Source organism: Aureobasidium pullulans (assembly GCF_000721785.1).
Source record: "Aureobasidium pullulans EXF-150 unplaced genomic scaffold scaffold_3, whole genome shotgun sequence".
Taxonomy (NCBI): domain Eukaryota; kingdom Fungi; phylum Ascomycota; class Dothideomycetes; order Dothideales; family Saccotheciaceae; genus Aureobasidium; species Aureobasidium pullulans.
The window spans coordinates 1,857,598-1,883,034 of NW_021941023.1; the positions used below are offsets into that span (position 1 = coordinate 1,857,598).

Consider the following 25,437-nt stretch of genomic DNA (forward strand, 5'->3'; position numbering starts at 1 on the left):
TTGGCCGAAAACAACATTCGCATGATTTGTTTAGCACGCACAACACGACATTGCACATTACACGCTCAACATGTCGTCTTTGCTTGACGCCGTCATCCGCTCAGACAACAACGACCATGAAACACGCACACCGATGGATCAATCTACTGGCGGGCCGACTCCGCGCCCAAGAGGCCCGCCGTCAGTGAGCACGCCAGGAAGAACCCCTGGGCTGAACAGCGATGCACCCTTTACCTTTGGAGAAGACGAGGTCGTCGGCGTACGAGGCAGCAGACGAGGCCCATCGACAGCCGGTCCACGACCCGAAGTACAGCAGGTCACTGATGGCACTGGCGAAGCAATCTCATTGGAATTCGAAGACTTCCTCAGCACCTTCACCGAAAAGCCCGCCGCGCCGTCCGGGCTGCCAGCCTCCAGCGTCCCCTCCACCGACAGGTACTATGTCGAGCAGATCAAAGGTCTGGCCCGCTACAATCTGTCCACCCTGTACATCGACTACAAGCATCTGCTGGATGAAAGAAACGTCCTTGCCAATGCTATACAGGAACAGTTCTACCGCTATCACCCATACCTGATCCGCGCTCTCCACAACCAAATCGCCACCCACGCTCCACGCTACTTTCGCCAACATCGTCAGCCCGGCACTTCGATGCCCAACACATCAGATGCTTCAGTCGACACGACAGAAGGCTCTGTAGCTCAACAAGCCATGACAACGAACCAACAAACCGACAGGGTCTTTACCCTTGCTTTCTACAACCTTCCCCTCGTCTCACGCGTTCGCCAATTGCGCACCAGCCAGATTGGCTCCCTCTTGTCCATTTCAGGCACCGTTACCCGCACATCCGAAGTTCGTCCCGAGCTTTCGCTGGCCACTTTCGTCTGCGAAGTCTGCAACACTCTGGTCCCCAATGTCGAACAAATCTTCCGTTACTCGGAACCCACCCAATGCCCCAATTTGACTTGCGGTAACCGTCAAGCATGGCGCTTGGACATCCGTCAGAGCACCTTTGTCGATTGGCAGAAAGTCCGTATCCAGGAGAACAGCTCAGAGATCCCTACCGGCAGTATGCCTCGAACCATGGATGTCATTCTTCGCGGCGAAATGGTCGATCGCGCAAAGGCTGGTGAAAAGTGCATCTTTACAGGCACTCTGATCGTCGTTCCTGATGTCAGCCAGTTCAGAGTCCCCGGCCAACGTCCTCAAGCCACTCGCGACACAAGCTCTGCCCCCCGAGGTGCCGAGGCCGGCGGCAGTGGAGTCGGCGGTCTGAAAGCTCTGGGTGTGCGCGAGCTTACATACCGTTTGGCCTTCTTGGCCAACATGGTCACTCCTGACGCCACTACAGCTGGCCAAGCCTCTACTCAACAGCTCAGAGGCCAGGCTACAAACATCATGAGCTCGCTCAACCAAGCAAAGAACTCGGAGATGGACAACATCGGTGCTGACGCTCAGACCGAGTACCTGGCCTCGCTCAGCTCCAACGAGATCAACGAGCTCAAAGCCATGGTCCACGCTCCCAACATTTTCATGCGCCTGGTAGATTCTCTTGCTCCTATGATCTACGGCCATACTGTCGTCAAGAAGGGTTTGCTCTTGCAGCTCATGGGTGGTGTGAGTAAATCTACCGCCGAGGGAATGGCTCTTCGTGGCGATATCAACATCTGCATTGTTGGCGACCCTAGTACCAGCAAGTCGCAATTCTTGAAGTACATCTGCTCATTCCTTCCTCGCGCTGTCTACACTTCCGGCAAGGCTTCATCTGCCGCCGGTTTGACTGCTGCTGTTGTCAAGGACGAGGAGACCGGAGAGTTCACCATTGAAGCCGGTGCTCTGATGCTTGCTGATAACGGCATTTGCGCCATCGACGAATTCGACAAGATGGACATCGCCGACCAGGTTGCTATTCACGAAGCCATGGAACAGCAGACTATCTCGATCGCAAAGGCTGGAATCCAGGCCACTCTGAACGCTCGTACTTCCATCCTCGCCGCTGCTAACCCTGTTGGTGGTCGCTATAACCGCAAGACTACACTCAGAGCCAACATCAACATGAGCGCTCCCATCATGTCTCGTTTCGATCTTTTCTTCGTCGTCCTTGACGAGTGCAACGAGGCTGTCGACAAGAAGCTGGCGCAACATATTGTCAATGTCCACCGCCTGCGTGACGATGCTGTTGAGCCCGAATTCAGCACCGAGACACTGCAACGCTACATTCGTTTCGCCCGTCTCTTCCAACCCGTCTTTACGGAAGAAGCCAAGACTACTCTTGTCGAAAGATACAAGGAACTTCGTGCCGATGATTCGCAAGGAGGCGTCGGCAGAAACTCCTACAGAATCACCGTCAGACAGCTCGAGAGTATGATCCGTCTGAGTGAAGCCATTGCAAAGGCAAACTGTGTCGATGAAATCTCTCCAGAGTTTGTCAACGAGGCTTTCAAGCTGTTGAGACAGAGTATCATCAGTGTTGAGAAGGACGACATTGACATCGATGACGAGAACTCAGCAGACCTTCTAGAGCAAGTGATGGCTGAGGCCGAGGAGGACGCTACCATGGGTGACGATGAGGAGCCAACGCCACAACCGCAAAAAATCAGACTGACACAGGACGAATACCGTGTCCTGATCAATATCCTTGTCAGCAGAATCTACTCTGATCAAGAGACAGATGAGGATGGTGTTGAGGAAAACGACCTTGTTACCTGGTATTGTGAGCAGAAGGAAGATGAGTTGGAGAGCCCAGAAGCAATGGTTCAGATGGCAGATCTAATCAGAAAGGTTCTAAAGAGGATGGTCAGAGTAAGTTTGGAGCCAACTCATGTTTATTGTTTGATCATGTCACTGACTTCTTCGCTAGGACAACATTCTCATGCGCATTCGCGGCGAGGGCCTCGCAGATGAGGCTGGCGAGGGCTTGGAGCAGAGTGAGAGGATCATCTACGTTGTGCACCCCAACTGCGACGTTGAGGAGATGGGAATCCACGATGCTTGAGGGTACCATGTCTGATTCGTCATGAGCTTTTGTTTTCCGGCTGGCGTTTGATGGTTCATGGAGGGCTGTCTAGGATACTGGCACGAATGACGGGCGTTTTATAGTGGATAAGGATATACCAGGGGCAATTGTTCAATTTTTTTTATTCATGTATGATCATTCCTGATCATAGACACCTTATCCCCATCAGCACCGTCCCCCAGAAAGAGACCATCGCAAGGCACAGCGTTTTTGTTTTGAGACAGGTAGAATTGTCCATTGGAAGCCATGGATCGGTAAAACTTCACTGTAAATGAGCTTGTCTTTCGAATAATGGTACCTCAACACAGACCCACATTGATGAGTGAGGAAGCTCGGGATCAGCGCGGTCTTCCTTGCGGATTACTTTCTTACTTGGGAATGAATTTGCACGCAACTACCAAGGAAATGTGAGAAGGAGATCGTTGGAGAACATGTCTTGGTTCGCAGAACGACATTCAGATATTTGTTACAATCATACAGATAAAGCACTCATGATCAGCGCCTGAACTCCAACGCTGTGGCGTTTCAATCATCAGGCGCCGCCGCTCTTCACTTTCGGAGGCCCCAGATCTTCCACCACCGCCTTCAATGTACCCCCTCCATGTTTACGAGAGGGGCCATCTACTGGAGGCACCTGTGCCTTCTCGGTCTCTGTCTCTGTGTCTTCCTGGTTGACCTGCTTGATGACAGGTTTCTCTGCCTTCATGTGCGCCAGCTTCTGTTTCGCCGCAGAGTCCAGAGTTTGCTCTCCTATTGGCTTCTCCTCCTCAGCGACAGGTTTGGACTCCTTGACATCTGTTACGGCATAAGATGCGGGCTCAGAGATATGGTCGCCGAGAATGGCTTTGGCAGTCTTTTCGCTTGCATCCACTTCTTCCAAGTCTGGTTGCCCGATGAAGCAGAAGAGGTCATCAGTCTTGCCTAGATCATACTTGCGATCGTTAGAAGCTTCTGCGGCATTGCAACCACCGACTTGTGCTCTCAGCAGTGGCCTGAACTCTGTTGCCAGCTTCCCAAATTCTTCGCGCTCTATCTTTTGTCCGCTATACTCTAGAGCTGGAAGATGACCGATTTCGGTGAGGTCGGTCTCGTATGGCAACAGGACATGTAACGGCTGAGAGTGCTGGAGCATATCACGTTCCTTCTGTCCGAGATATTCTTCCTGGCGACGAATCTGTGCTGCGGCTGATTCTGCGCGGAGGAATGGTTCCTCTTCACCAGCCTTGTCTTCCTCTTTTGTTTCCTTGAGTTCGTCGATCTTTTGAGGTGTGCTCATATATTCTTCCGGCTTCTGGAACAAGTCTCGGTGTACGGTCGCCCATGCGCCTGCGTCCAGTTGAGCAGGATAATGGTTTCTCCAACCTCTGGCTCTCATCAACTCCAGCATGTATTCGAGCCATCCAGGTTGTGTTTCAGAAACAAGCTTGGCACGCTTAGTAGGTGGTTGGTGTACGGACGACGCGTCATGGGCAGCACGAAGGCGGTTCTTCAGATAATCGTGCACTTCGGCCCAGATATCACCGAAGATAAGAGCGGCATCAGAGTTAGGCGCTTGCCACAGGAAGGGTGCGGCCAGATCCTCCGAGTCCTTGGACTTTCTTTCGGTGTCAGAAAGGCTCAAGGTGCGGAAGGGACTTGTACCATTGAGGTAGGTATCAGGGGCGGCGAGCACGATGCCGAAGAGGTTGTCTCCGTCGTCCGAGCCATATGCTGCGTAGCGATGTTGCAGTACATGGTACATCAGATATTGATAGTACAGAGGCGAGAGCTCAGCCTGGGTAGAGAGCAGCAAGACGTGAGAATGGTCAGGGTCAACAGGATAGAAGGATTCGAGAAATCGGAGTGCATTGTTCTCGGTGGTAGTCTTTGCAGTAGAGATGCGATGGTGCACTTTGACATTGCGTTGGCGTGGGCCAGTCGGGTCCTGGTGCGGAGGCCACTCGAAGTCTCTAAGGTAATCGCGTGCAAAAGACTCAACATCCGGAGGAAGGTCAATGGTGATTTCCGGGTGGGAGAGACCAGAGTAGTCGGCAGTCTTGATGGAATGCAAAAGACGTAGGAGTGAGCCAGATGAATGGGGCTGGGCATGGATGAGAATGTTTACGCTAGGCTTGTGCCACGAGGCCAAGCCGCCGCTGTCGAGGCGTGTCATCCACAAGAAGTCCTCATAGTTTCCCTTGGGAATCTCGATAAGTGGAGTAGCTAGATTGGCAAGCTTTGAGCGCAGACCTCTGATAAAGAAGGCATCCTCGACCGAAGAATCGTCAATGATGATGGCTTGTGGATGCATGTACGTGTTGATGTGGCCCAGAGCACCGACTACGGAGGCTTCTGCACGAGCATCTGTGCTGTACTCGGAGTAGTCGCATCGGGCATCGTGGAAGAATATGTCACAAGAGTCGCCATCGACAGCATTTATTTCAAGCACCTCCTCTAGAGGAATGGCCTCCCGACCAACAAGGGTGAAATGCACAAAGTTCTTGTCTATGCGAGCCATCTCGCAGGCCATGGGCAGCAGGTTGGCGGCACTCTTGAGGTTCGAGGCGGCGAACAAGACATTCCTATTGTCTTTTCGGTGACCCATGGTGCGCGCAATGGACTGGATAGTCTTTGCCAACTTGTAGAATCTGACGGGCCCGGCATAATAGTGGTCTTCATGCGGGCCGGCGGCTTGAGACTTGGGCGGAGGCCCAGTAGGCTCTTTGTTGGAGGCAGGGTTCGGATGGCTGTTCGGTTGCGCAGGACGGGCGGGTGGTATGTAGCCAAACTCGACACCTCCGACACGGTGACCGGGCCGTAGAGGACGGCCCATGCGCTGGTCCACGCTGCCCAGGTCGGTAGGAATGTTGTGGATGAACAGCCAGACCAGAAAAGCTCCTAGCACGCCCATTGCCAGGCGGCGACGGCGCAGGCGCATAATGGTGGCCCATGACCACCACGCCTGTGAGGGTCGCTTGCGAAGGTCATCGTCGCGTTTGTCGTGATAGTCGTGGCTGGCGAACATGCGCGGCCCTGTCGTCATTCTAGCGTGTCGTGAGCTACCTGGCGTCACTCGCAAGCCGATAAATCATCCTTGTCTCTCTGCTTCCCTTGCTCTTGCCAGTGTCTTGTCAATCATCATCTTTGTCCTCCTTGACTCGCGATAACGATAAGCTTTAGGTGTGGTCTGTGCACGAGGCCGTCACGTCTTGCATCCTTGAACCCCTTGGTCCCCTTCTCTGAGAACTGATCAAAAGCCTTCACGTTTGTATTGCTGTAACACCGTCTTGTCTTGGTCTCTCTCAGATGATACATATACACAATCGCCGTTACTCCGTTCCGTCAGCATTCGCCCAGCTCCTTCTCCCTCGCTTGCACATGCTCTCTCAACTTTGCTACGTTTCTTGGCCTGAATCTGACCTCGTAACGATGCGGCAACGTGACCAGACTTGTCGCATCAGAACTCCCCTTGACTGGATGCGTTTCTATCTCTGTCCCCTTCTCAATCTCGAAGCAACTTAACATCCTCATAAAAACGAGATATAGTTCTCGGTTCGCCAGCAAGCTTCCCGCACACATTCGATAGCCAACTCCATACGTGAACAATGGAGCATCTGGCTGCTCGAGCCATCTTTCGGGCATGAACTCGTCCGGCTGTTTCCACACTTTGGGGTCCATGTTGCATGCCCACGCATTCAAGTATATCGTGGTTCCTGCTGGGATCAGTTTGCCTTGGTACGTGATGTCCTTGACCGTAGCGCGTGGAAGAGCTAGACGTAGAACTGTGTAGTATCTGGAACACGTTAGCATCTTGTACCACGATCCGCCCTGCCTGGACATACCTCAGGCACTCCTTGACCAGAGCCATCACGTATTCACACTTCATCTCGTCTTCCGGGTCGCAGAGAATCTCCTCTTCGCTGTACATTTTCCGTATCTCTCGTACCGCCTTCTCTTGTATGTCTGGCCTTTGTCCGAGGAGCGCAATGCTCCATGCAACCAACGTCGTGACTGTGTCTAGTCCTCCGCTGAGCATGGTCAAGCTAATGCTTGTGAGCTCCTCTTTGTTGAGCTTGGCTTCCTTGTCCTGAATAATCTTGGCCTGAATACACGGTTTGTGTGTACCTTTCTCCATGCGATCGTCAAGGTCTTTGTTCAGTTTGGTCAGATATACATCTCGGCGTTGTCTCATCTCTCTTGCTCGTTTGGATCCGACACTGAATGGGTTCAGACGGAGGAATGGTATATAATCTTGCAGGTTTCCGGTAGTGCTTCGGAACTAGCTCATAGTCAGCGGAATTGTGTTGCATTGGTTGCGGGGTCGACCAACCTTGGAGATCTCCTCTTCAACCTCGGTGATCTCATGGAATAGAGGGTCATTTCTACTTCCCATCCGGGTACCCCAATTCAATGTCAGAGCCAGACTCAGACTCAAACGCTGGATCATAGGCATTGGGTCCACCGACTCGTCACCAGCAGCTCCGTATTCGAGACCTTCTTTGACAAACGCTAGAGTCTCGACATCCAGGTGATTGATATAGCTGGCAACTGAAGGCTTGTTCAATGCAGATGCGGCACCCTTACGACGACGTTTGAGACTCTCGCTGAATGGCGAGGTTCCAATAGTTGTTCCTGCAGTGTTCGAAAGTACCTAGCCTATGGTTAGCTTGACAAAGCGTAAATCATATCTTGGTCATCGCGTACTTTGTGAAAAGTGTAGAAGACCGGTCTCGAGCTCAGGGCTTGTGAGAACTGTCCAAAAAGGCCGCGAGCAGCCTCTGCACTGCATACTACAAGTACTGGTATGTTCCCGAGTTGGATTTGATACACGTCGCCGTAGATCTTTGACCATTCTCGATACTGTGACCCAATCAGTTGATGTACGATACATCATAGTGAGATACAAACCGTACCTTCTCTGCGGCGTTGTACTTGATATCAGGGATGTTGCCGACAACCGGCTTTCCTGGTGGCCCGTCGAAGCCTGACAATCTTGCCTTCCTTCGCACAAACTCGTTGGTCAAGAAGTAAGTCAGAGGTAGCAGTAGAAGGACAACGATGATAGAGCGAAATGGATGCTCATTGGCTTGAGTCTGGAGGGCCGAGATCAAGAGAGAAAGCATGATGAGACTTCAGAGCCGCAAAGGGTATACGAGTAGAATGCAGAAGGCTTCAGACAGGCAGTACCCTATTGATGTAGGAAGACTATAATACATACCCCGCAAGAACCTTGTGACCTCGCGGAGACCCCACATGTCCGCTTTGAGTGTCACTGCAGTGCGGAAAGAAGAAGCGTTTATAGCAGAGCGGCCGAATTCCGTATCGCGGAACATTACCGCACATCGACCGGCAGATTGTATCTCTGGGCTGGCTTACTCCAGTCGACTCCTTTCAAGGCTTGGTCGCCTACTGAAAGAAACAAGCAATCGGCAACCGCAGTTCGGACCTGAACTGATTAGTAAATGGGATAAATCTGCAGAATACGACTCTCTTACCGTTGGGTATGGATTCGTGTTCAACATGCTAGCAAGCTTCTTCAATGTATCAGCGCGAGTTGTTGGTTTTTCTACCAATGCCTGATACACGTCCACGGCTGCGAGTATCCGGGGGATATTGTTGGACTTGAAATGTGACTTCTGCACCAAGGACAACAAAACGCGCCAGCTGAATCGAATCAGTTTATGTGGCTCCAAACCTGTAGGATGATACTTACTTGAAAGGACTGTCCAAAGGGACGATAGAGGGTAGAGCATCGAGTAGGTATGCAACAAGCTCCAAAAGAGGTTGAGTCTCAGCTTCTCTCAACATTGAATCTTTCAGGAAGCCAGATAGAGTAGTAATGCAGTCGATCCTCATGTCGATGCTGCCCTGTTGTATCGTGTCCACCAAAGCCATGCGAGAGGCTCGTAGCAAACCTTCGGCGCCCACTCCAGCACAGGATACACTTCCCTTCAAGATTGCATCGCGTTTCCATGCTGGCGGGTTGTTATTCAGTGCTGAGAACAGGGATGAAAAGTATTTGTAACTTGTCACGTCCACATCAGAAGCACTATCATATTGTCAGTCAGCCATCAAGGTACTCAAGAGCAGACGACTAACCTTTTCGACGCCTCGAGGTCTCCTTGGAGGCATCTTGCAGCTTGGAATCGAACTCGGTCCATCTTCTCAAAGGCAAGGCGGATGATGTTTCCTTCTAGCAAATATCGGGAGGTCGATTCAAGGTGTAATTGGTCTGATGCCCATATCTTTTGAACGCATTGAATAGCCCTGGAGCGGACCAGAGATCCAACGTCGCCTCTCTCAGTGATGGTGTAGTCGTTGAGGCCGGCTTCAAGCGCAGAAATCAAGCACTGGAAGATATCGGCTTCTATAGCACTTGTCTGAATGATCAACTCCATAGCTTGTAGACCTACGGTGCGCCATTCAGTCAAGGGAGCATCCTTGACCATGTCCGCAAGAAGGTTGCAAGCCGTCAGTTTGTCGAGCTTGTAGACGCTTTCTAACCACGGGAATGCGGCGCCTAAAGCGATAACGCGACCTGAGCCGTGTAAAGTCATCCCTGAATAATCGTGTGCAACCTTTCCAAAGCAATCCGAGAATAAAAGGATTGGGCTGTCGGTATGACCCAGGGTGTGTAGCCTCGAAAGCACTCTTACCAATCGTGGGAGGACCACCAAGACAGAGGCTTCTGAGGAAGAGATCAAACCAGACACGATTTGGCTCAACGTCAATCTGTGCAATCTAACTTCCAGATGTGCTGTTCTCAATAACAAAGAAAGCTCGCCAAGAGACGCTACGAGCCTCGCTACTGAGAATGGTAATTCTGCACGTAATGCTCGAGAGGTTTGATTCTTGTAGAGGCTTGTGTCTTGACTGAACAAGTCCCACAAGGAGATCAGATACGACAGGTTTCTGTCATCCAAGCTTGATTGATCATCTCCAATGCTTTGGCGGACCTTTGTATCGACTATTTGCGATAGCGCAAGCAGTGACCCGTGGCATTGTTCGAGATCGGAGCTCGGGAAAGAGAAGATACACTTCTGCAAATGCTCGAGAGTAGCCTTGACTTGCTGTGGTGTTTGCGGCGCACACAGAAGACCCGAAGATTCTGCTGCGGCCTCACGAGAGACAATATCAGTAGAACCAAGCCCTCGCCAGTTACCGAGCGCATTTAGTAGTGCTTCTCGGTACGTAGAGTCAAGGTCCGCAGCGTGCTGGGCCACGTCCACCATCGCGCGTTGACGTAGTCCTACGGCGTGATAGTCCACAACTTGCACGAGAGCGATACCATTACTGACCTGATCGGGATGTCTACCGATCAACTCTTGAAGGGCTGCCGAAGATCCTCTTCTAATATTGCCAGTTGGGTCCAAGCAAGCAGAGAGCAACAGCTGGATGGCCACCACCTGGATTATTGACCTGTCGACCCGATTGAAGTCGAATCCAATCAATGATGTGTCAACTGATAATAGTTCTTTGGTAGTGTATCGTCGAGACAAAGACCAGATACCGAAACATGCAGCGTCACGGACATTGCTTCCAGTACTTACGCCGACAGCAGATCTCTGCTCGAAACTGAGCGCTAGTAGTAACGCGTTAAGAATCTCCGGTAACTGCTGTGTTGAAGCAGACCTCCTGAACAACGCATGTGCGAGGGTCAACGTCAATCCGTGCCACCTCAGAGCATTTGCAGCTCCGAAATCTGGTTCTGAGGTAGATTGTGGCATATCCTCTTTGAAGCTTTCCAAGACTGCCTGTACGACTTCATGGCCCATCTCAGGGTCAAGATGAAGAATGATCATACTAAGAGCTTTGCTCGCGGCAAATCTGACTGGTGTGTCACGGTCGTCGAGCGACTGTAGGCAATATTCGATAGTCTCTTCCAAAACGCCATATGTCTCGAAGAAGTTGACAAGCCTGTCGAAAGAGGCCTTCAGGCTCAGTAGAGCAATGTTTCGGAGGAGCTTCACGACCAGTTTCTTGGTGACGGCAGAAGAGCTTAGAAATGCGAGCATGGCATCGTCCATGAGCCTCTGACCAGCAGAGTAAATGGCAGGTATAAGACTTGCAACTTCGTCAGTGTCCACTGACACTGTCATGCCTACTAAGAATCGGAGCGGACCCAAGAAAGTGTGAAGACTGGAATTTGGGGAATCCGAGGGATTCAGAAGCTTTGTTAGTGCCCATGAGCCGACTGCAGTTGGCAGGTGAAGGCGTTGCATATCAGGTCTGGTAACCAAGCGGACAAGCATCTTCGCTGCAGCGTCTTGTTCTCGGGTAGCAGCGGAAAGATAGTGAATACTCAGTGCTATGACGCGTCGTGCGATGGATGGAACCTTGTCATCCAGAACCATGTGCTTATGCTCTTCAGAAGACTGAGATGCACCTGAGATCGAGCTCAGATCGAACGGCACAAGCATCAAATGGGTCAGCCACAACAGTAAGACATACGACTTCTCCCATGTAGAATTCAAGTCGGTACTGAGTGCTTTGAAATTCTCGAGATTGTTCAGGATGAGTTCAAGATGTCTGGGTTCGTTGTTAAGGAAGCCGATGATGATCTTTTCTCCCCTGACCTTACAGAAGGTGTACAACAGCTTACTGGCCGCCACATCGAGAGCGACTGACTGGGGGGAAGGAGACTTGGCTTCTGAGACTTGAAGGAAAGCTAGGTATGCTTCGACAATCGGAGGCAGCAAGCTTCTCAGGTGAGCATCGAGCAGCTGAGGTTCGCCTTGGAAAGGCTCGATCTGTAATCCCATCAGCCATGTATTTGCAAGCTGAGACGAATTAATGGGTATGTACCAACTGGATCACATGGTCAAGATCGCGCGAGCGGACGAGATGGTGAACATGGCCTTGGTTTCCTCGTTTCCAAAGCAAATTGGAGAGCGCGGTCTGAAGATCGGCTAAGAGACCTCCCGAAGCGCGGATCAACTGCAAGTCATCATCTGCTTCTGTAGCCATCGGATGTTTGTTTTTGGTAGTGAGTACCAACTATGTTTGATGTGTTGTTCGAATATTTGGTAAGCGATGCATGCAAATGCCAAGAACACGACGCGATGGTCAACCAACTTCATGCCTCGAATTGTGACCGCATGTTTGCGATCTGAATGTTTTTTTTTTCGGTTTCCATGTTCTGCCAACCTGGCCAAGGGTACTCAGTAAAGAGATCTCCGATGTAATCGACATTGTTCAACTCAAGCTATCACCTGCCCTGACGTGGCTTAGGTTTGGGGTAAAGCAAGATGATCCTGGAGTCAGCGCTGAATATACCTTCGACTGGCACCTTATATCAAGGCGCTTTTGGTGACGAAGAAGATGAGCCATATGACGATGCCGATAAGCAGGCAGAGTGGCTGCCCGGGATTGAGCTGCACGCAGACCTATTCAAGCCAGTTCGCCAATGAATCAACACCAAGATATCGCTGGCCTACCACCAAGCGCACCATATATACAGATCCACATTATATCACAAGGTCGGACTAAATCGAGGATGTGACGAGTCTCTGGAGTTCCTCGAAGACCTTTCTGCCGACCTGCAGTCTCAAATTAAGGTCATAAGCCTCAGAGATCAGACGGTCTGGTTTGACGAAAGAAACTCCGTAGTGGACACTCTACATCTCGACTCCGTTGAGCTACTCGTACTCGAACGCGATTGCTATATCGCAGGCTCGACACTGACAAGAGCGGTCTGGGGAGCCAAGCTGCCACAACTGACACTTTGCTATCAGGGGACGGATCTGCGGGTTGAAGATGACTTCAAAAAATATGAACTAAATTGATATGATTCGTTTGAGTTACACGGCAGCAGAGGAGATTCCCCAAGAGTCTTCGTCAGCATGCAGGCAGATTCTGGAGCGGATCAACTCAAGATCAATGCAGCGACCGCCCGATATGAACGTACTCGCAGAGATTCGTGTTGTGAGACGTCGTTACAGACAGCCAAGTCGACTGCTGACTTCAACGAGATGATTGTGGGGCTCAGGAAGGGCCTTGAAACCTTTGACAATCGGGCCAATGCTCACAGCGCAGTGGTCTAGCAGAAGGTTGACCTGCTCGCGATGGTGTGTAGATTCCAATCGACACAATTTATCAGCCTTGCTGGCATTACGAACGTACAAGTCTCGAGAACGGAACAAGACTCCCTCTATCAATTCCATTAGATGTACCACGTGTTTGTCAAGCAATACCTGAGAAGGCCTTTCTGTAATTTATTCAACCCATGTGTTTTTCTACCAACCCCCACACTTCTGCGTTGTTCCAAGTGCTTCGCGAGATCGCGTCGGCGATGTGACTACTCGCGCAATGACTCTGTACAAGATGACATGGGGCCAAAGGGCCTGGAGACTTCTGGCAACACAGGTGGAATTTTGTTTTCAGCATCGTAAGAAAGGAGCTGTGAGGCGAATAAAGCAACGGCCAACCATGGCACCTGACGTTCACCCCGCGCTAACCTAAACGGGACGGCTCGTAGGCTGAGGACAAGAGGTTCGACTTATCCGTTTCTCGCTGGGTTCTCGTAACAACGATGTCAATTTAAAGGCAGAGGTCGTGCAAATTAAGTTCTTATTGTAACCATTGACCGCCGCAACCGTGATTGCTATATACTTATACGTCTGAATTATCATCTCGGCCCGCTTTCTCATGTGTGTAGTTGACAAAACCCGCATTCCTGACCTCAAAGCTCCGAACTCTTTGGGTTACTCAACCATACTGTCGGCACTCGTGGTACCTTAGGGCTCAGCCGAACCAATCCCTTCACGTCTCTGCGATCTGTCGTCCCTCCAGTGAGCCTTCTCATTCCAGATCTGAAGCCAGCTCGAAGTCCAGCTGCGGATGGGTTGCGCGAATTGCTGCTGTGGATTGAAAGTGAGTCGTCCGAGGTTGCCATGCGAGATATCGAGAGATCATCATCCGAGAAGGGCTCGTCACCGGTGTCTTCGCCAGACTGCAGATCTGTGATCACTCGGGGCATATGGTTCATTGCTGCCATCGGTGAGGTCACTGATCTCGCGTGCAGCGCTGGCCTCGTTGCTATTATTGCCGGGTTCGATGCGAAGGCGCCAGGGTTCATGACGAGAGGCTCGCGGAACCTCGCATCTGAAAACCCATTCTGGAAGGATGTGACAGAGGCATTGCGTTTGAGTGATTTATGCAAAATTGGCAATGTCTGCTGCTCGTAGACGTTCTCGCGGTCTTCGATTGAGCCGCGGGACTTTTCTCTGGTCGTGGTGGCTTTACGATCGTCAAAAAAGTCGTCCAAGCTGTCGAGCTTCAATACAAGTTCGCTCATACTGCCGTCAGCGCGTATCGAATCTGATGCTGATACTGAACGATCGAAGTAGGATCCATACTGGTCCTCGGTGAATGCTACATCAGGTGTGCTGGTGATCTCTGTGCCGTCTGCCATAGTCGTGTCAAGGCAGGTGTAATAGACGGCCATGACGTTCTTGCGTGCCCGCTCAGCTTGGATGGCCGGCATTGGTGTTGACCATCCAGATTCTTCGGGAATACCGTAGAGACTCTTGGTACTGTCGTACTCTTTACGCGTTGCGCGTGTTGAATGAGACCCGGCCATGCTCATGCGCAAGTGCTTGTTGTCAAGAGGCGTGCCTGTAACGGACATGATGTTGTCGAGTACATCGAGAGCTTGCTGGCAATAGCTGGTTTGCAGAAGTCGCAAGAGAGGGGATATCAGATCTGGCCCTTGTGATACTATCTCGGGTCGTCTCATATCAATTTGTGGGATGAGAACACACAACAGTTGCATTACTGTGACTCTAAACCACGGGGTTTGATTGTTCAGTAGGCCAATGAGAAAAACCAAACTCTGGTACTCCATGGCTGGGAAGAAGGCAGCTCTGGCCGCAGACACAACTTGTGTCAGGAAGTCATTGGAATTGCGGTATCGTTGGTTGGCATATCCATCGAGCGCATACGCCAGATCAGGTAGTTGCTGGGCTTCAGCAACCGCTGCAAGAGAATCTGCAGATTCGAAGCAAGTCTGATCGCTGCTGTCATCCTCAAAACGATGTAAATATCGAGGAAGGTTCGCAAGAAGTGTAAACAGTAAGCGGGTGTCGCCGCCAATCAGACTGCTCGACGGCAGCTTGATCATTCTCTCCAACATCTCCAACGATCGATCCAGACAGACGTTGGATCTCAAGCCCTTGTATACCAGTGGCTGGAGACCCTCAAATTCCCCATCCCACTTTGCGGGTTTGTTCTCGTTGAAGAGCTTGATGACTGCAGGGTCACTCAGATCCAGTTTGTCCAAAAGTCGATCAAGCATGGAAAGACTCGCTTGAAACTCTTGTTCGAAGATAGTATCCAAGCAGGCACTCGTGGTCCAGAACAGCTGTGGATATTGGATAAGGTCCTCGGGCTCAAGGGCGCTGATGATGGTCCTCAACGTGATGAGGATCTCTTGAGAGAAGGTCAAACAATCGTTTTCATCGTCAGCAATGGTGTTCGTCAGACGAGCCAGCATGTCTGCCATCATCTGTCTGTCAAGTGAATCGATGATACAGCGGAAGATCTGGAACGAGCGACATGCTACATGACGAACCGCACATGTCGTAGCCCAGACCAGACTCATTCGCGCCCAATCTCTGCGTATATCGTCGCCAACCGACGGATCATCATACGAGAAGCTCAGCACGCGAACCACCTCCTCAATAACGAAGATCATTGGTTCGGGAACACCGTTGGAGGCACTCCCAGGACCAGTATTGTCGGTTTCCTCGTAGGACCAAACAACCTTGGGATCATGTTGTCTTATCGACTCAATCAGATCTTCTATGCTTTGCTTGTCAGGCCCGGTATGAGCTGGTCCAATCTTTGAGATGACAATCTCGTGGATCATATGCACAAGCATCTCTCGTGCTTGATCTTGGACTAGCGGCGTATAATGGTCCCATTGGACAACCACTACTTGTAGGAGAAGGGGTATCTTGTTCTTGGGGAGCTGTACTGGGGAAACCACGAGATCGACAAGAAGCATCAATGCCAATTGACCAAGAGACAGGCCAGACTGGCGGTTACCAATCGGTAGTACCTGAGCTAGATCTGCAATGTATGGTAAACCTGTCATATCTTGAGGAATTGGTGGAGGTGGTCGTTTCTCGGCAATCATAGATTTGGGAGTAATTTGCAGCAAGAGGAACTCAACAACCTTGAGGCCAGCTGCTGTGGTAGAGAGGAACACCACAATCTGCTTGGCGTAATCAACAAAATTCTGTTCTCGTCGATCCAAACATATCGCGATGATGAAGTCCAAAACGACCTGCACATTACCACCGTAAGGACCTGTGGCGAGAGCTTGCCACAGAGCTTGAATCTCGTTGTGCAAGACACTGCTGCTTCTTGCTGTGATCTCAAAAAGATTGACCATCAACATGTAAGAGCTAGCAGTAGGCCCACCGCTTGGGAGCAACTGAAGTTCGATGGTCTGAATCCACGGCAACATAGCTGCGACCATGTTACGTTGGTGGTCGGGTACAAGACCTCCAAAGTATCTGGTAAACTCTGAGAATACATGGAACGCCATGTCTGCATGTTGTTTGGCTAGTCTGCGAGAGATGTCGAATTGTGCCAGCTTGTAGACCGCGGTTGTCTTATCTGAGATACTGATGTCTAGATCTTGCAGCTTTGAGTTCTTGCCCAAACGCTCCTCAAGTGTCCTTAACAACCGCGCGGATTTCATGCGGATTTCACTGTTCTCATTGCCAAGAGTATACAAGGCGGCACTCAGGATCTTCCAAAAGGGTATCTTATCGTCAGCGCCATCCGTCAGGACCTGGGTGGCCACGGAGAAGTAACTGAAGAGTGCCTTGGGATTTTTGGCGTGATAGCATTCTTCGATCGAATGAGACAAAAGGAAACCGTGTTCCTTGTTGCAAAGCAGAAGGTTTTTCAGAGCTCGACGACCTGTCGCATGCGTTCGGTCGCTGGCTGAATCGAAGATGGCATCAATCCATTTGAGCATGCGGCGAACATCAAACTGCATAGTGATTTGACCATCGGTAGAGACCATGACCGGACCTGCACAGAGTGCTGCCATGGCGCTAAGAGCTGAAGTCCGCAAGTCCTTTTTTTCGATCTCCAACTTGGCTGTAACGTTTCCACGATTGCGAGAATCTTGTTCCTGGTCGAGAATAGACTTTCTCATGTGATTTTCTTTCTGTCGTATCTGCGTCTGATTTGGAGAAAAGCCGCACCAGTCTTCCATCATAGAGAAGGCTGCCTTTCTTGCGTGGAATGGCATCCATCTGACTGGATCCTTCGTTTTGTGGATGCCTTCATACAGCACTTCGACGAGACCACAGTAGTAGGTACGCAGTTTCTGAAAGTCCCATTGATTTTGGACATCTTCATCATTGAGGAAGATCCGTAGATCTTTTGTGAAACTGACGAGATTTTGCAGTATCCACTCGTCATTGTAGATCTCAGTCTCAAACAGGCAGTGAGACGTCAGTTGATAAAGATGGGTGAGCTCGGTACGCAGTGTATCACTTCGCCTGCTTCGTCGGGGACTGCTTACTGATCGTTGATGGGCTGTCAGCCATTGCTTGGCATCCTCGCTGCAAGTAGCCACTGACGGCTGAAGGGCTTCTAGCAATGGCCTAAAGAGATTGGTGTTGATGGCTCCCAGCCCGTGAACAGCTGCCTCTCGTACACCAGGATGTATAGCAGACAAGAATGGGACAACTTTTGTGAACAACTCGCAAGCGGATCCGATCTTCTCTTGGCCAATGGTAGAGGCTTTGGAGCCTTTGCGTGAGTGCTGAGAGCTTTGGCTTGGGACAGGGGCCTGTTGCGAGCCACCGCTGTTCGTGAGAGTCGTGCATGCAAAGATCAGATGAAGCTTCCATTGCTCTATAGTGACTTCGGGAGGACTAAAAGCTGTTCTCCCTACCATGCGATGGGAGAAGGCAGTTTCCAAAGCTGCGTATGTGTTGATTCGAGGACCCTCGGCCAGTGTGCCGATGATTCTGTGGGCATGTGAGAGACGTGCACAGACAATGTCTCGTGTCAGAAGTACAGCTTGAGGACAGATTTGCGAGCTCAGACGGATCAAGTTGGGAAAAGCCTTGGACCACAATGTCAGATCATGGACTGTGTCGCTACTACAAAGCTCAACGAGGGTGTTGTTCATATTGCTCGCTCTAAGGCCTTTCTGCAAACGGCTGCGCTCGGCCAAAGAGAGCTTCTCGTCGTTGACATCGATGACTTGCTGTGAGCTACCCTCAAGGACGCTGATGATTCGTGTAGAGGGCTGGCCAAGTGCAGTATCAAATTTTGTGATGAGACTGAGGACCCTGACGGCGTACGCTCGCACATGGCGCGAGGGCGAGCACAGGAAAAAGAGGCCGTGCGACTCGATCTCATCCACGTGGGCAAAAACTCTTGAGCGATTGAGATCCGAGGGCATTCCACGAGAAAAGTCATCGTCATGAAGATCGGGTGTTGCCATTTGTGGCTGTGACTTCAGTTCTTCGATCCATATCTCTAACAGCTCAACGTAGAGACGCAAGGTGCTTTCTATATGACCATGGCCAAGAAGACTGCCGGCAGAGACAGTGGCGTACCGGTCGTCAAAATTGAATATGAAACGCGCAAAGCCAATTGTTACCAGCTGGGCGTGAGACTGGCGGGCGATTGACTTGAGAGATTGTGCGCTTGATGAAGCGATATGGTTCTGCACGTGAGCAGTTCCGGTGCACAACAGGTTGATGAGGTTTTTCAGAGGAATCTGGGGAGACAAGCACCGAGGGAGGGCTTGAACTGCAACATGGAGGAGATCATAGAAGTTTTGGCGAACCTCGGGTGAGTTGAAGAGTTCATCCCTTCGACTGAAACTGAAAGCATCTGCCATGGGTGTTTTGGGTATAGCTTGAGCAGAGAACTTCTCGTCCAGGACCTTTTGCCCACCAAACGTTTCGTCGCAGATGATGGTAATCTCGCCTAGAATTTTGCAAAACTTGACATACGACTCTTTTGCAACGTCGCCGAATCCTGCTGTCATGACAGGCTTGGACAATCGTTCAACTTTGGCACCGTTGACAGGAGGCTGACTCTGAGACAAGGAGCGTCTGTGAGAGTTGGGCGATCTTGAGAACGGATCTGTGAGTGCGTCGCACTCAAAGCTGACGGGGAACGGCGGTTGTTCACCCTTTTCTAAATCAGTCATGATGGCAAGAAAGGCGCGAATTGCGATGACCATTTTTTCAGGATCGAGATTCTCGATCCGTCGGTCTCGACCGGTTATTATGACATCTGCATTCATCAAGGGGAAAATGATGGATCTGAAGCAGAGATCTTGATGCTTGAACCCAATGATACGAATGAGTTGTATGAGGGGATCGGCGATAGACGGCTCTGTAGACAGTAGCGACTTCTTGCCCGTCATGAAAACCATTCGAATTATGTCTTCGAGTTTCTTGAACGTCGTGAGCTGGGTCTCGGGAGCTCTGTATAGATATACCCAAACAAGACGACACAATGCTTTCAGGGCATGACCACGTGTGGTACGTTCTTTCAGTTTTGGCTGTAACTGGTGAAGGGCAGTCGAAAGCCACTGCTGCTGAAAGACATCGTTGGGTGATACGCAAATAGTTACAGCAAGTATAGGGAAAGCTTGAGCCCAGTGCTTGGGCTTCGCGAGCAGCTGATTTAGTCTGACTTTGAGGATGTCCAAAATTTGCCTCCATTTGGGCGAATTAAGTTCGGTGGTAGCCTTACTTGCAACCGGCAGCAACAAATCCTCGAAAAGTTGGCAATATGCATATTTTACCGGCTTCCCATGTACACCTGCAAAGAAGCCGGCCAGGAGATTAAGCAGATCACAGGACTTATCCCACGCGGGTTCGGGCTTAGTTTGAATTTTGAGCCATCGCATACTGTGTACGAGGAGAGCTGTGCGATTTTCAAGGTCCCTGTCGGCATTACCTTTGACTGATAAACGTCTCTGTGCAGTTTCCAGATCCGAAACATATCGATCGGCGACTTTGTCAAAGCGCAAATTTCCCATGATCCCCAAAAGCTGGCCAAACATGTTCCACTGTGACTGTTTGAGAGCCGAATATGCTAGAGCCTCAGAATCAAAGTTGCGCAATTGGCCATATATGACGTCCTCGAGCCTCTCTGCAATATCGTTCGTCAAGGCGGCCAACGTGCATTGAGATATGACTTGCATGAGCACACGGCAAAGGATATATACCGAGATTGCCGAACGACGTTCGCCCTGGCGAAGATTCTGCTCGAGTGTCGCAATAGCAGCTGGATCCGTATGTGAAGGGAGCGAGGCAGAACTGCTGTTCGTACTGATCTGTGAGATGTCGGCACGACGAATGGTAGCAGAGTTATTGGCAGCCTGAGCGCGGGCGGCTTGCAACTGGGCATGGATAGGGCTCATCTCATCGCTCTTGGACTTGCGCCATATCATCAGAGCATCTATCAGAGGCTTCGGGCGAGGGCGCACAATGTGACCAAGAGCCTTGATCAGCTGGTCAAAGGCGTGGTCGGCACCAGGGCCACATATGGCTTCGACTCTGATCAAGGCATCATCAAGCTCCGAGACACAGCGATTGATCTTCTCGTTGGCTTCGCTGATGAACTCATTCAACAAATGGTGAAGAGCGTATTCCCCAACAGTAGTGGGCTCTTGTTGGTGATGTTGGCGCGAACGCGAGCGGTGATGGCGGTGGTTGTGATGATGGTGATGATGCAGATGAGTTTCATGCTCACGCTTGATTCTACCACTATGCATGCGTTCAAGACGACGTAGAGGAACCTGGTCTGCAGGCGCATTCAAGGTCGAGGACGAGGGGCTTTGGCGCAGGATGGGTACATCTTTTGCTCCTTGGGCCAGGATAATTCCGGGACTAATGGGACTGGCGCCGGTGGAAGAGACATGGCTTGGGTTGCGAGAGTGTTGATAGCCGTGGACAATGGATGTCTGGCGGTGGTGACCATACGACACGGAATTCTTGCGCTCGACGGACTCGCTCTGGGCGGCGGGTGTGTGTGCGCGCGAGGACGGGGCGCGTGAAGCGGCACTGGGGGCCCTCCCTCGGGTGGTGGATGAGGCAGCGGATGCCGAAGCGGTTACGATTCCAGAGGCCGAAGTCTGCGAGGCTTCCAAGCTCTCGCCCGGGTCGTTCAGCGAGGGCGAGGCATTTTGGGGAGTATTCATTGCGCGTCTAGCTGCAGCGCCATCGGCGAGCCTTGTGCCGCTCTTGCGCAGGCAGTCGGTCGGAGGAGACGGAGCGCGACGGGGGGCAGACGGCTACTGCTTTGTCGAGAGACGGAGAGACTGAGGCTTCAGTTGGCTGTCGAGCGCACTCGTATCTTCTTGCCTCAAGGCCCAAGCCTCAAGCCTGTCCTTGGATGCACAAAGTGTGGGGTTGCACGCCTCTACAGACCTAGGACCTTGGACTACGGGGACAGCACGAGTACTCGTGCCACCAGCCTGGACATGGCCCATCTACTTGACACTGCACTACTATCCAACGCTGCATCGATACCTGACTGACATGCACCACTCGCTCGACTACGTCCGCCCTGAATCTCCCATCGCTTGTCCAACGCGCCTGTCTTGCTGCAGGCCACGAGGCCCTCATGCCATCGGACCGCCTGCTCGAAGCCGATAGAGTCTGTGCCGAGTAGATGAACACACATGGCCATTAGGAAAGCATGTCTGTCCGTTCCTGATCGCCGTGCCTTGCGCAGTGCCTTTGCCGAGGTCTTGTCTGTTGGAGGCTCGTCCACTGGTCTTGCTCTTTCCACTCATTCATCAGTCACAGCAATCATCCAACTGCCGTAAACACTGAAAATGTTGTCCGCATAGAAAAGTTGCCGGAGCCGGCAGATCGTGGAGCCGAAGGCGGCAAGATTCCGCCGGCGATTCACACCCAACTCTGCATGATGCGGACATGTGAAAGGCTGCTGAGAAGAATCATGCCACCAATAATAATATTCCGAACCCCTTAGACGGCTATTGTACACCGATCCCCTAGATACAGTCATTCCTGAAATCTGACATTCTGCCTCTTGTCCCTTCCTACATTGCAATTGTGTTTTCTCTCGGTGGTTGCTGTCGCCCTTCGTTCGCCGCGCTTGTTCCATCTGTTGAGCGCTTGTTTCGATAAGCCCGCCCCGCACAAGCTCTCAGTGGACACCTAACTATTCGTCTCCTAAGCCTTCGCCTCTCTCTCCCTCTTTCTCTCCTTGTACAACTCCGTTCCCGGCCACTTGTCGACAAGATGGCGCAACTCGATACTCTCGACATTGTTGTTCTGGCCGCCCTGCTCCTGGGCACCGTCGCCTACTTCACCAAGGGTACTTACTGGGCCGTCGCCAAAGACCCCTATGCCGGCTCTCTCGCAAACGGTGCCGCCGCGAAGGCTGGCAAGACTCGGGACATTATTGAAAAGATGGACGAGTCGGCCAAGAACTGTGTCATCTTCTACGGCTCGCAGACTGGCACCGCTGAGGATTATGCCTCGCGTCTGGCAAAAGAGGGTTCTTCTCGTTTCGGTCTCAAGACCATGACGGCTGATCTCGAGGAGTACGACTTTGAGAACCTCGATTCTTTCCCCGAAGACAAGGTCGCCATGTTTGTCCTGGCCACATACGGTGAGGGCGAGCCTACCGACAACGCTGTCGAATTCTACGAGTTCATCAGCAGCGAAGACGTCTCTTTCAACCAGGGAGGTGGTATTTCCGAGAAGCCTCTGGCTAATCTAAAGTACGTCGCCTTCGGTCTCGGCAACAATACCTACGAACACTACAACTCAATGGTCCGCAACGTCACCAAGTTCCTTGACAGACTCGGTGCCAACAGAATCGGTGCAGCTGGTGAGGGTGATGATGGTGCCGGCACCATGGAAGAAGATTTCTTGGCCTGGAAAGAACCCATGTGGAAGGATCTGGCCGATTCCATGGGCTTGCAGGAGCGCGAAGCCGTCTACGAGCCTGTGCTTGAAGTCAGTGAGAAGCCTGAAATGGATGCCGAGTCGGATGATGTCTATCTGGGAGAGCCCAACAAGAACCATCTTGAAGGCAAGCAAAAGGGTCCATTCAATGCCCACAACCCTTACATTGCGCCTATCGTTGAATCAAAGGAACTCTTCACTGTCAAGGACAGAAACTGTCTACATATGGAAATCGACATTAGCGGCTCAAACTTGTCCTACACCACTGGCGACCACATTGCTGTTTGGCCTACCAACGCCGGCAAGGAGGTTGACCGTTTCATGGACATCCTTGGTCTTGATGAGAAGCGCCACATGGTCATCTCTGTCAAGGGTTTGGATGCCACGGCCAAGATCCCTTTCCCGTCGCCCACCACGTACGATGCCGTTGTTCGCTACCACATGGAAATTTGCGCCCCCATCTCGAGACAGTTCGTTTCGGCTCTCGCCCCCTTCTCGCCTAACGACAGCATCAAAGCCGAAATGACCAAGATGGGAAGCGACAAGGATTATTTCCATGAGCAGGTTGCCGCTCGCAATTACAACTTGGCTCAACTTCTCGAATTCTTGTCTCAAGGTCAGAAGTGGAACAAGGTTCCTTTCACCATCTTCATCGAGGGCCTTCACAAAATTCAACCCCGCTACTACTCTATCTCATCCTCTTCCTTGGTGCAAAAGAACAAGATCTCAATCACCGCCGTTGTCGAATCTGTGGAAACTCCAGGAGCCTCTCATGTGCTCAAGGGTGTCACTACTAACTACCTGCTGGCTCTTAAGCAGAAGCAGCACGGTGACCCTTCTCCTGACCCTCATGGATTGAACTACGCAATCACTGGTCCTAGAAACAAGTACGACGGTATTCACGTGCCGGTGCACGTTCGCCACTCCAACTTCAAGCTCCCTTCGGATCCTTCGAAGCCCATCATCATGGTTGGCCCGGGTACTGGAGTCGCTCCTTTCCGTGGGTTCGTTCAAGAACGTGCCAAGCAAGCACGTGATGGAGAGGCAATCGGTAAAACCATGCTTTTCTTTGGTTGCAGAAAGAAGGCAGAGGACTTTATCTACGCAGATGAATGGGAGGTACGTAAAGCAAAAATCTTATCTGAAAAGCACAAAGTCAACTGACCGTTACACAGGCGTACAAGAACGATATGGGCGACAGCTTCGAGATGTTGACTGCCTTCTCCCGTGATGGTGCTCAAAAGGTCTATGTGCAGCATCTTCTCAAGCAGCGCGCCGCCGAAATCGACAGACTTCTGCAGCAAAAGGCTTACTTCTATGTATGTGGTGATGCAGCGAACATGGCTCGTGAGGTAAATACTGCCCTGTCGCAAATCATCTCCGAACAAAGAGGGATTCCAGAGTCCAAAGCGGAGGACATTGTCAAGGCTATGCGCAACAGCAATGCCTACCAAGAAGATGTCTGGTCATGAGAATTTTGGACGTGTCCATTCTACCTTCTTGGATTTTTTCAACGCGTCATGTCTGCATGGTCGAGCGATGGTCGGTTTGAATAAGTTGATAAAATATACCTGTGTCATAATTTCATCCTCAACAGAAATAATTGTGATGTATCTGTTGCGAAACAGGTCGTGACAGGTGGCGGCTATGCAGACGCAATTCCCCGAGATGCAGACTCTCCCGCTAACCCGGTTGCCCTGTCGCATCTCAGGTTACGGTGGCTGCGACAGAGAGGAGATGCTCGATTTGCTCGTGGTCTTTCCGCTCAGATCCAGGTCGATCAAGAACCCAACGGGAAGCAGCCGGTGCAAGGACCTCCTGACGTCTTCTGCTGCTGCGGTGCTCTGTGAGAACTCCAGATTGCATCTCCATTCCAACCATGCTGTTCGTCAGAATATTACGTGCCTCTTACAAGACTTGTCATGCAACAGCGGGCTTCCGGCAGTGGATCCCGCTTTGAATTCGAGACAAACGGTGCCCCTCTTGGTGCGACCTGAGTTCGTGACACCACGGCTTCAAATCATCTGCTCAGTTGCTTTAGCCTGCGGTTTTGTACAGATTTCTGCACGGCTCTTGTCGTAAACTGTCCATCGTATCAGCTGCACACGAAATGATGCCGAATGACAAACAGACGCAAAATGCTGAGTCCAGCATAACTGATTCCCCCTTGCCTCGGCGTGTCTGTCAACCGTTGCTCAATGGGTCGTTGACATGCGAGCAGCACATTGGCTGGTATGGACTTGGTTTAGGACTGCTGCATGACAACTATGTGCCTGTCCGTCGCACTTCCAGCTTCGGTACGGAAGAATGCTGTTTACGCACAAATAAGAGAAAGACTCTTAGCATAGTCACAAGAGATGATGGGAAATGTCGTGGTAAGTGACAAGGACATGACACCTTGTGAGCGGAAAACAAGTCCGTGATTCTTCTGATCTATTCAGAGGCTTCGAGACACTTTCAAAAACAAAAGCCCTTCAAGCAGTAAAACTCAGGAGTGCGGTGCA

The 25,437-nt window shown here is 51.3% G+C and overlaps 6 protein-coding genes across 6 annotated transcripts; 2 read left to right on the forward strand and 4 right to left on the reverse strand.

Annotated features, from left to right (window-relative positions):
• Window positions 1-86: 86 nt before the first annotated feature.
• Window positions 87-3,294, forward strand: M438DRAFT_343223 (DNA replication licensing factor mcm6). The gene is made up of 2 exons (XM_029904936.1): window positions 87-2,800; window positions 2,859-3,294. Exons 1-2 carry the CDS (start codon window positions 134-136, stop codon window positions 2,991-2,993), a joined length of 2,802 nt encoding a protein of 933 aa, XP_029764324.1. The 5' UTR covers window positions 87-133; the 3' UTR covers window positions 2,994-3,294.
• Window positions 3,295-3,546: 252 nt separating this feature from the next.
• On the reverse strand, window positions 3,547-6,018 carry M438DRAFT_266187 (uncharacterized protein; the record flags this gene model as incomplete). The annotated part of the gene is made up of 1 exon (XM_029900084.1): window positions 3,547-6,018. One exon carries the CDS (start codon window positions 6,016-6,018, stop codon window positions 3,547-3,549), a length of 2,472 nt encoding a protein of 823 aa, XP_029764325.1.
• A 317-nt stretch (window positions 6,019-6,335) lies between these two features.
• M438DRAFT_267326 (cytochrome P450) lies at window positions 6,336-8,116 on the reverse strand (the record flags this gene model as incomplete). Its single annotated transcript, XM_029900173.1, has 5 exons — window positions 6,336-6,786; window positions 6,836-7,272; window positions 7,324-7,644; window positions 7,698-7,853; window positions 7,907-8,116. The coding sequence occupies 5 exons, from the start codon at window positions 8,114-8,116 to the stop codon at window positions 6,336-6,338; spliced, it is 1,575 nt and encodes a 524-aa protein (XP_029764326.1).
• Window positions 8,117-8,325: 209 nt separating this feature from the next.
• Window positions 8,326-11,960, reverse strand: M438DRAFT_332594 (uncharacterized protein; the record flags this gene model as incomplete). Its single annotated transcript, XM_029903525.1, has 5 exons — window positions 8,326-8,439; window positions 8,489-8,657; window positions 8,707-9,042; window positions 9,093-11,743; window positions 11,799-11,960. 5 exons carry the CDS (start codon window positions 11,958-11,960, stop codon window positions 8,326-8,328), a joined length of 3,432 nt encoding a protein of 1,143 aa, XP_029764327.1.
• Window positions 11,961-13,674: 1,714 nt separating this feature from the next.
• On the reverse strand, window positions 13,675-21,192 carry M438DRAFT_332595 (putative cell morphogenesis protein; the record flags this gene model as incomplete). The annotated part of the gene is made up of 1 exon (XM_029903526.1): window positions 13,675-21,192. The coding sequence occupies one exon, from the start codon at window positions 21,190-21,192 to the stop codon at window positions 13,675-13,677; it is 7,518 nt and encodes a 2,505-aa protein (XP_029764328.1).
• Window positions 21,193-22,261: 1,069 nt separating this feature from the next.
• Window positions 22,262-24,405, forward strand: M438DRAFT_266147 (cytochrome P450 reductase 1; the record flags this gene model as incomplete). The annotated part of the gene is made up of 2 exons (XM_029900081.1): window positions 22,262-24,052; window positions 24,109-24,405. 2 exons carry the CDS (start codon window positions 22,262-22,264, stop codon window positions 24,403-24,405), a joined length of 2,088 nt encoding a protein of 695 aa, XP_029764329.1.
• Between the last annotated feature and the right edge of the window lie 1,032 nt (window positions 24,406-25,437).

What these genes read in the sequence shown, in the direction of transcription:
- M438DRAFT_343223 (XM_029904936.1), top strand. Translation starts at nt 134, where the DNA reads ATGGATCAATCTACTGGCGGGCCGACTCCGCGCCCAAGAGGCCCGCCG. An exon ending in TTCTAAAGAGGATGGTCAGA is followed by an intron (nt 2,801 to 2,858) that starts GTAAGTTTGGAG and finishes CTTCTTCGCTAG; the next exon opens with GACAACATTCTCATGCGCAT.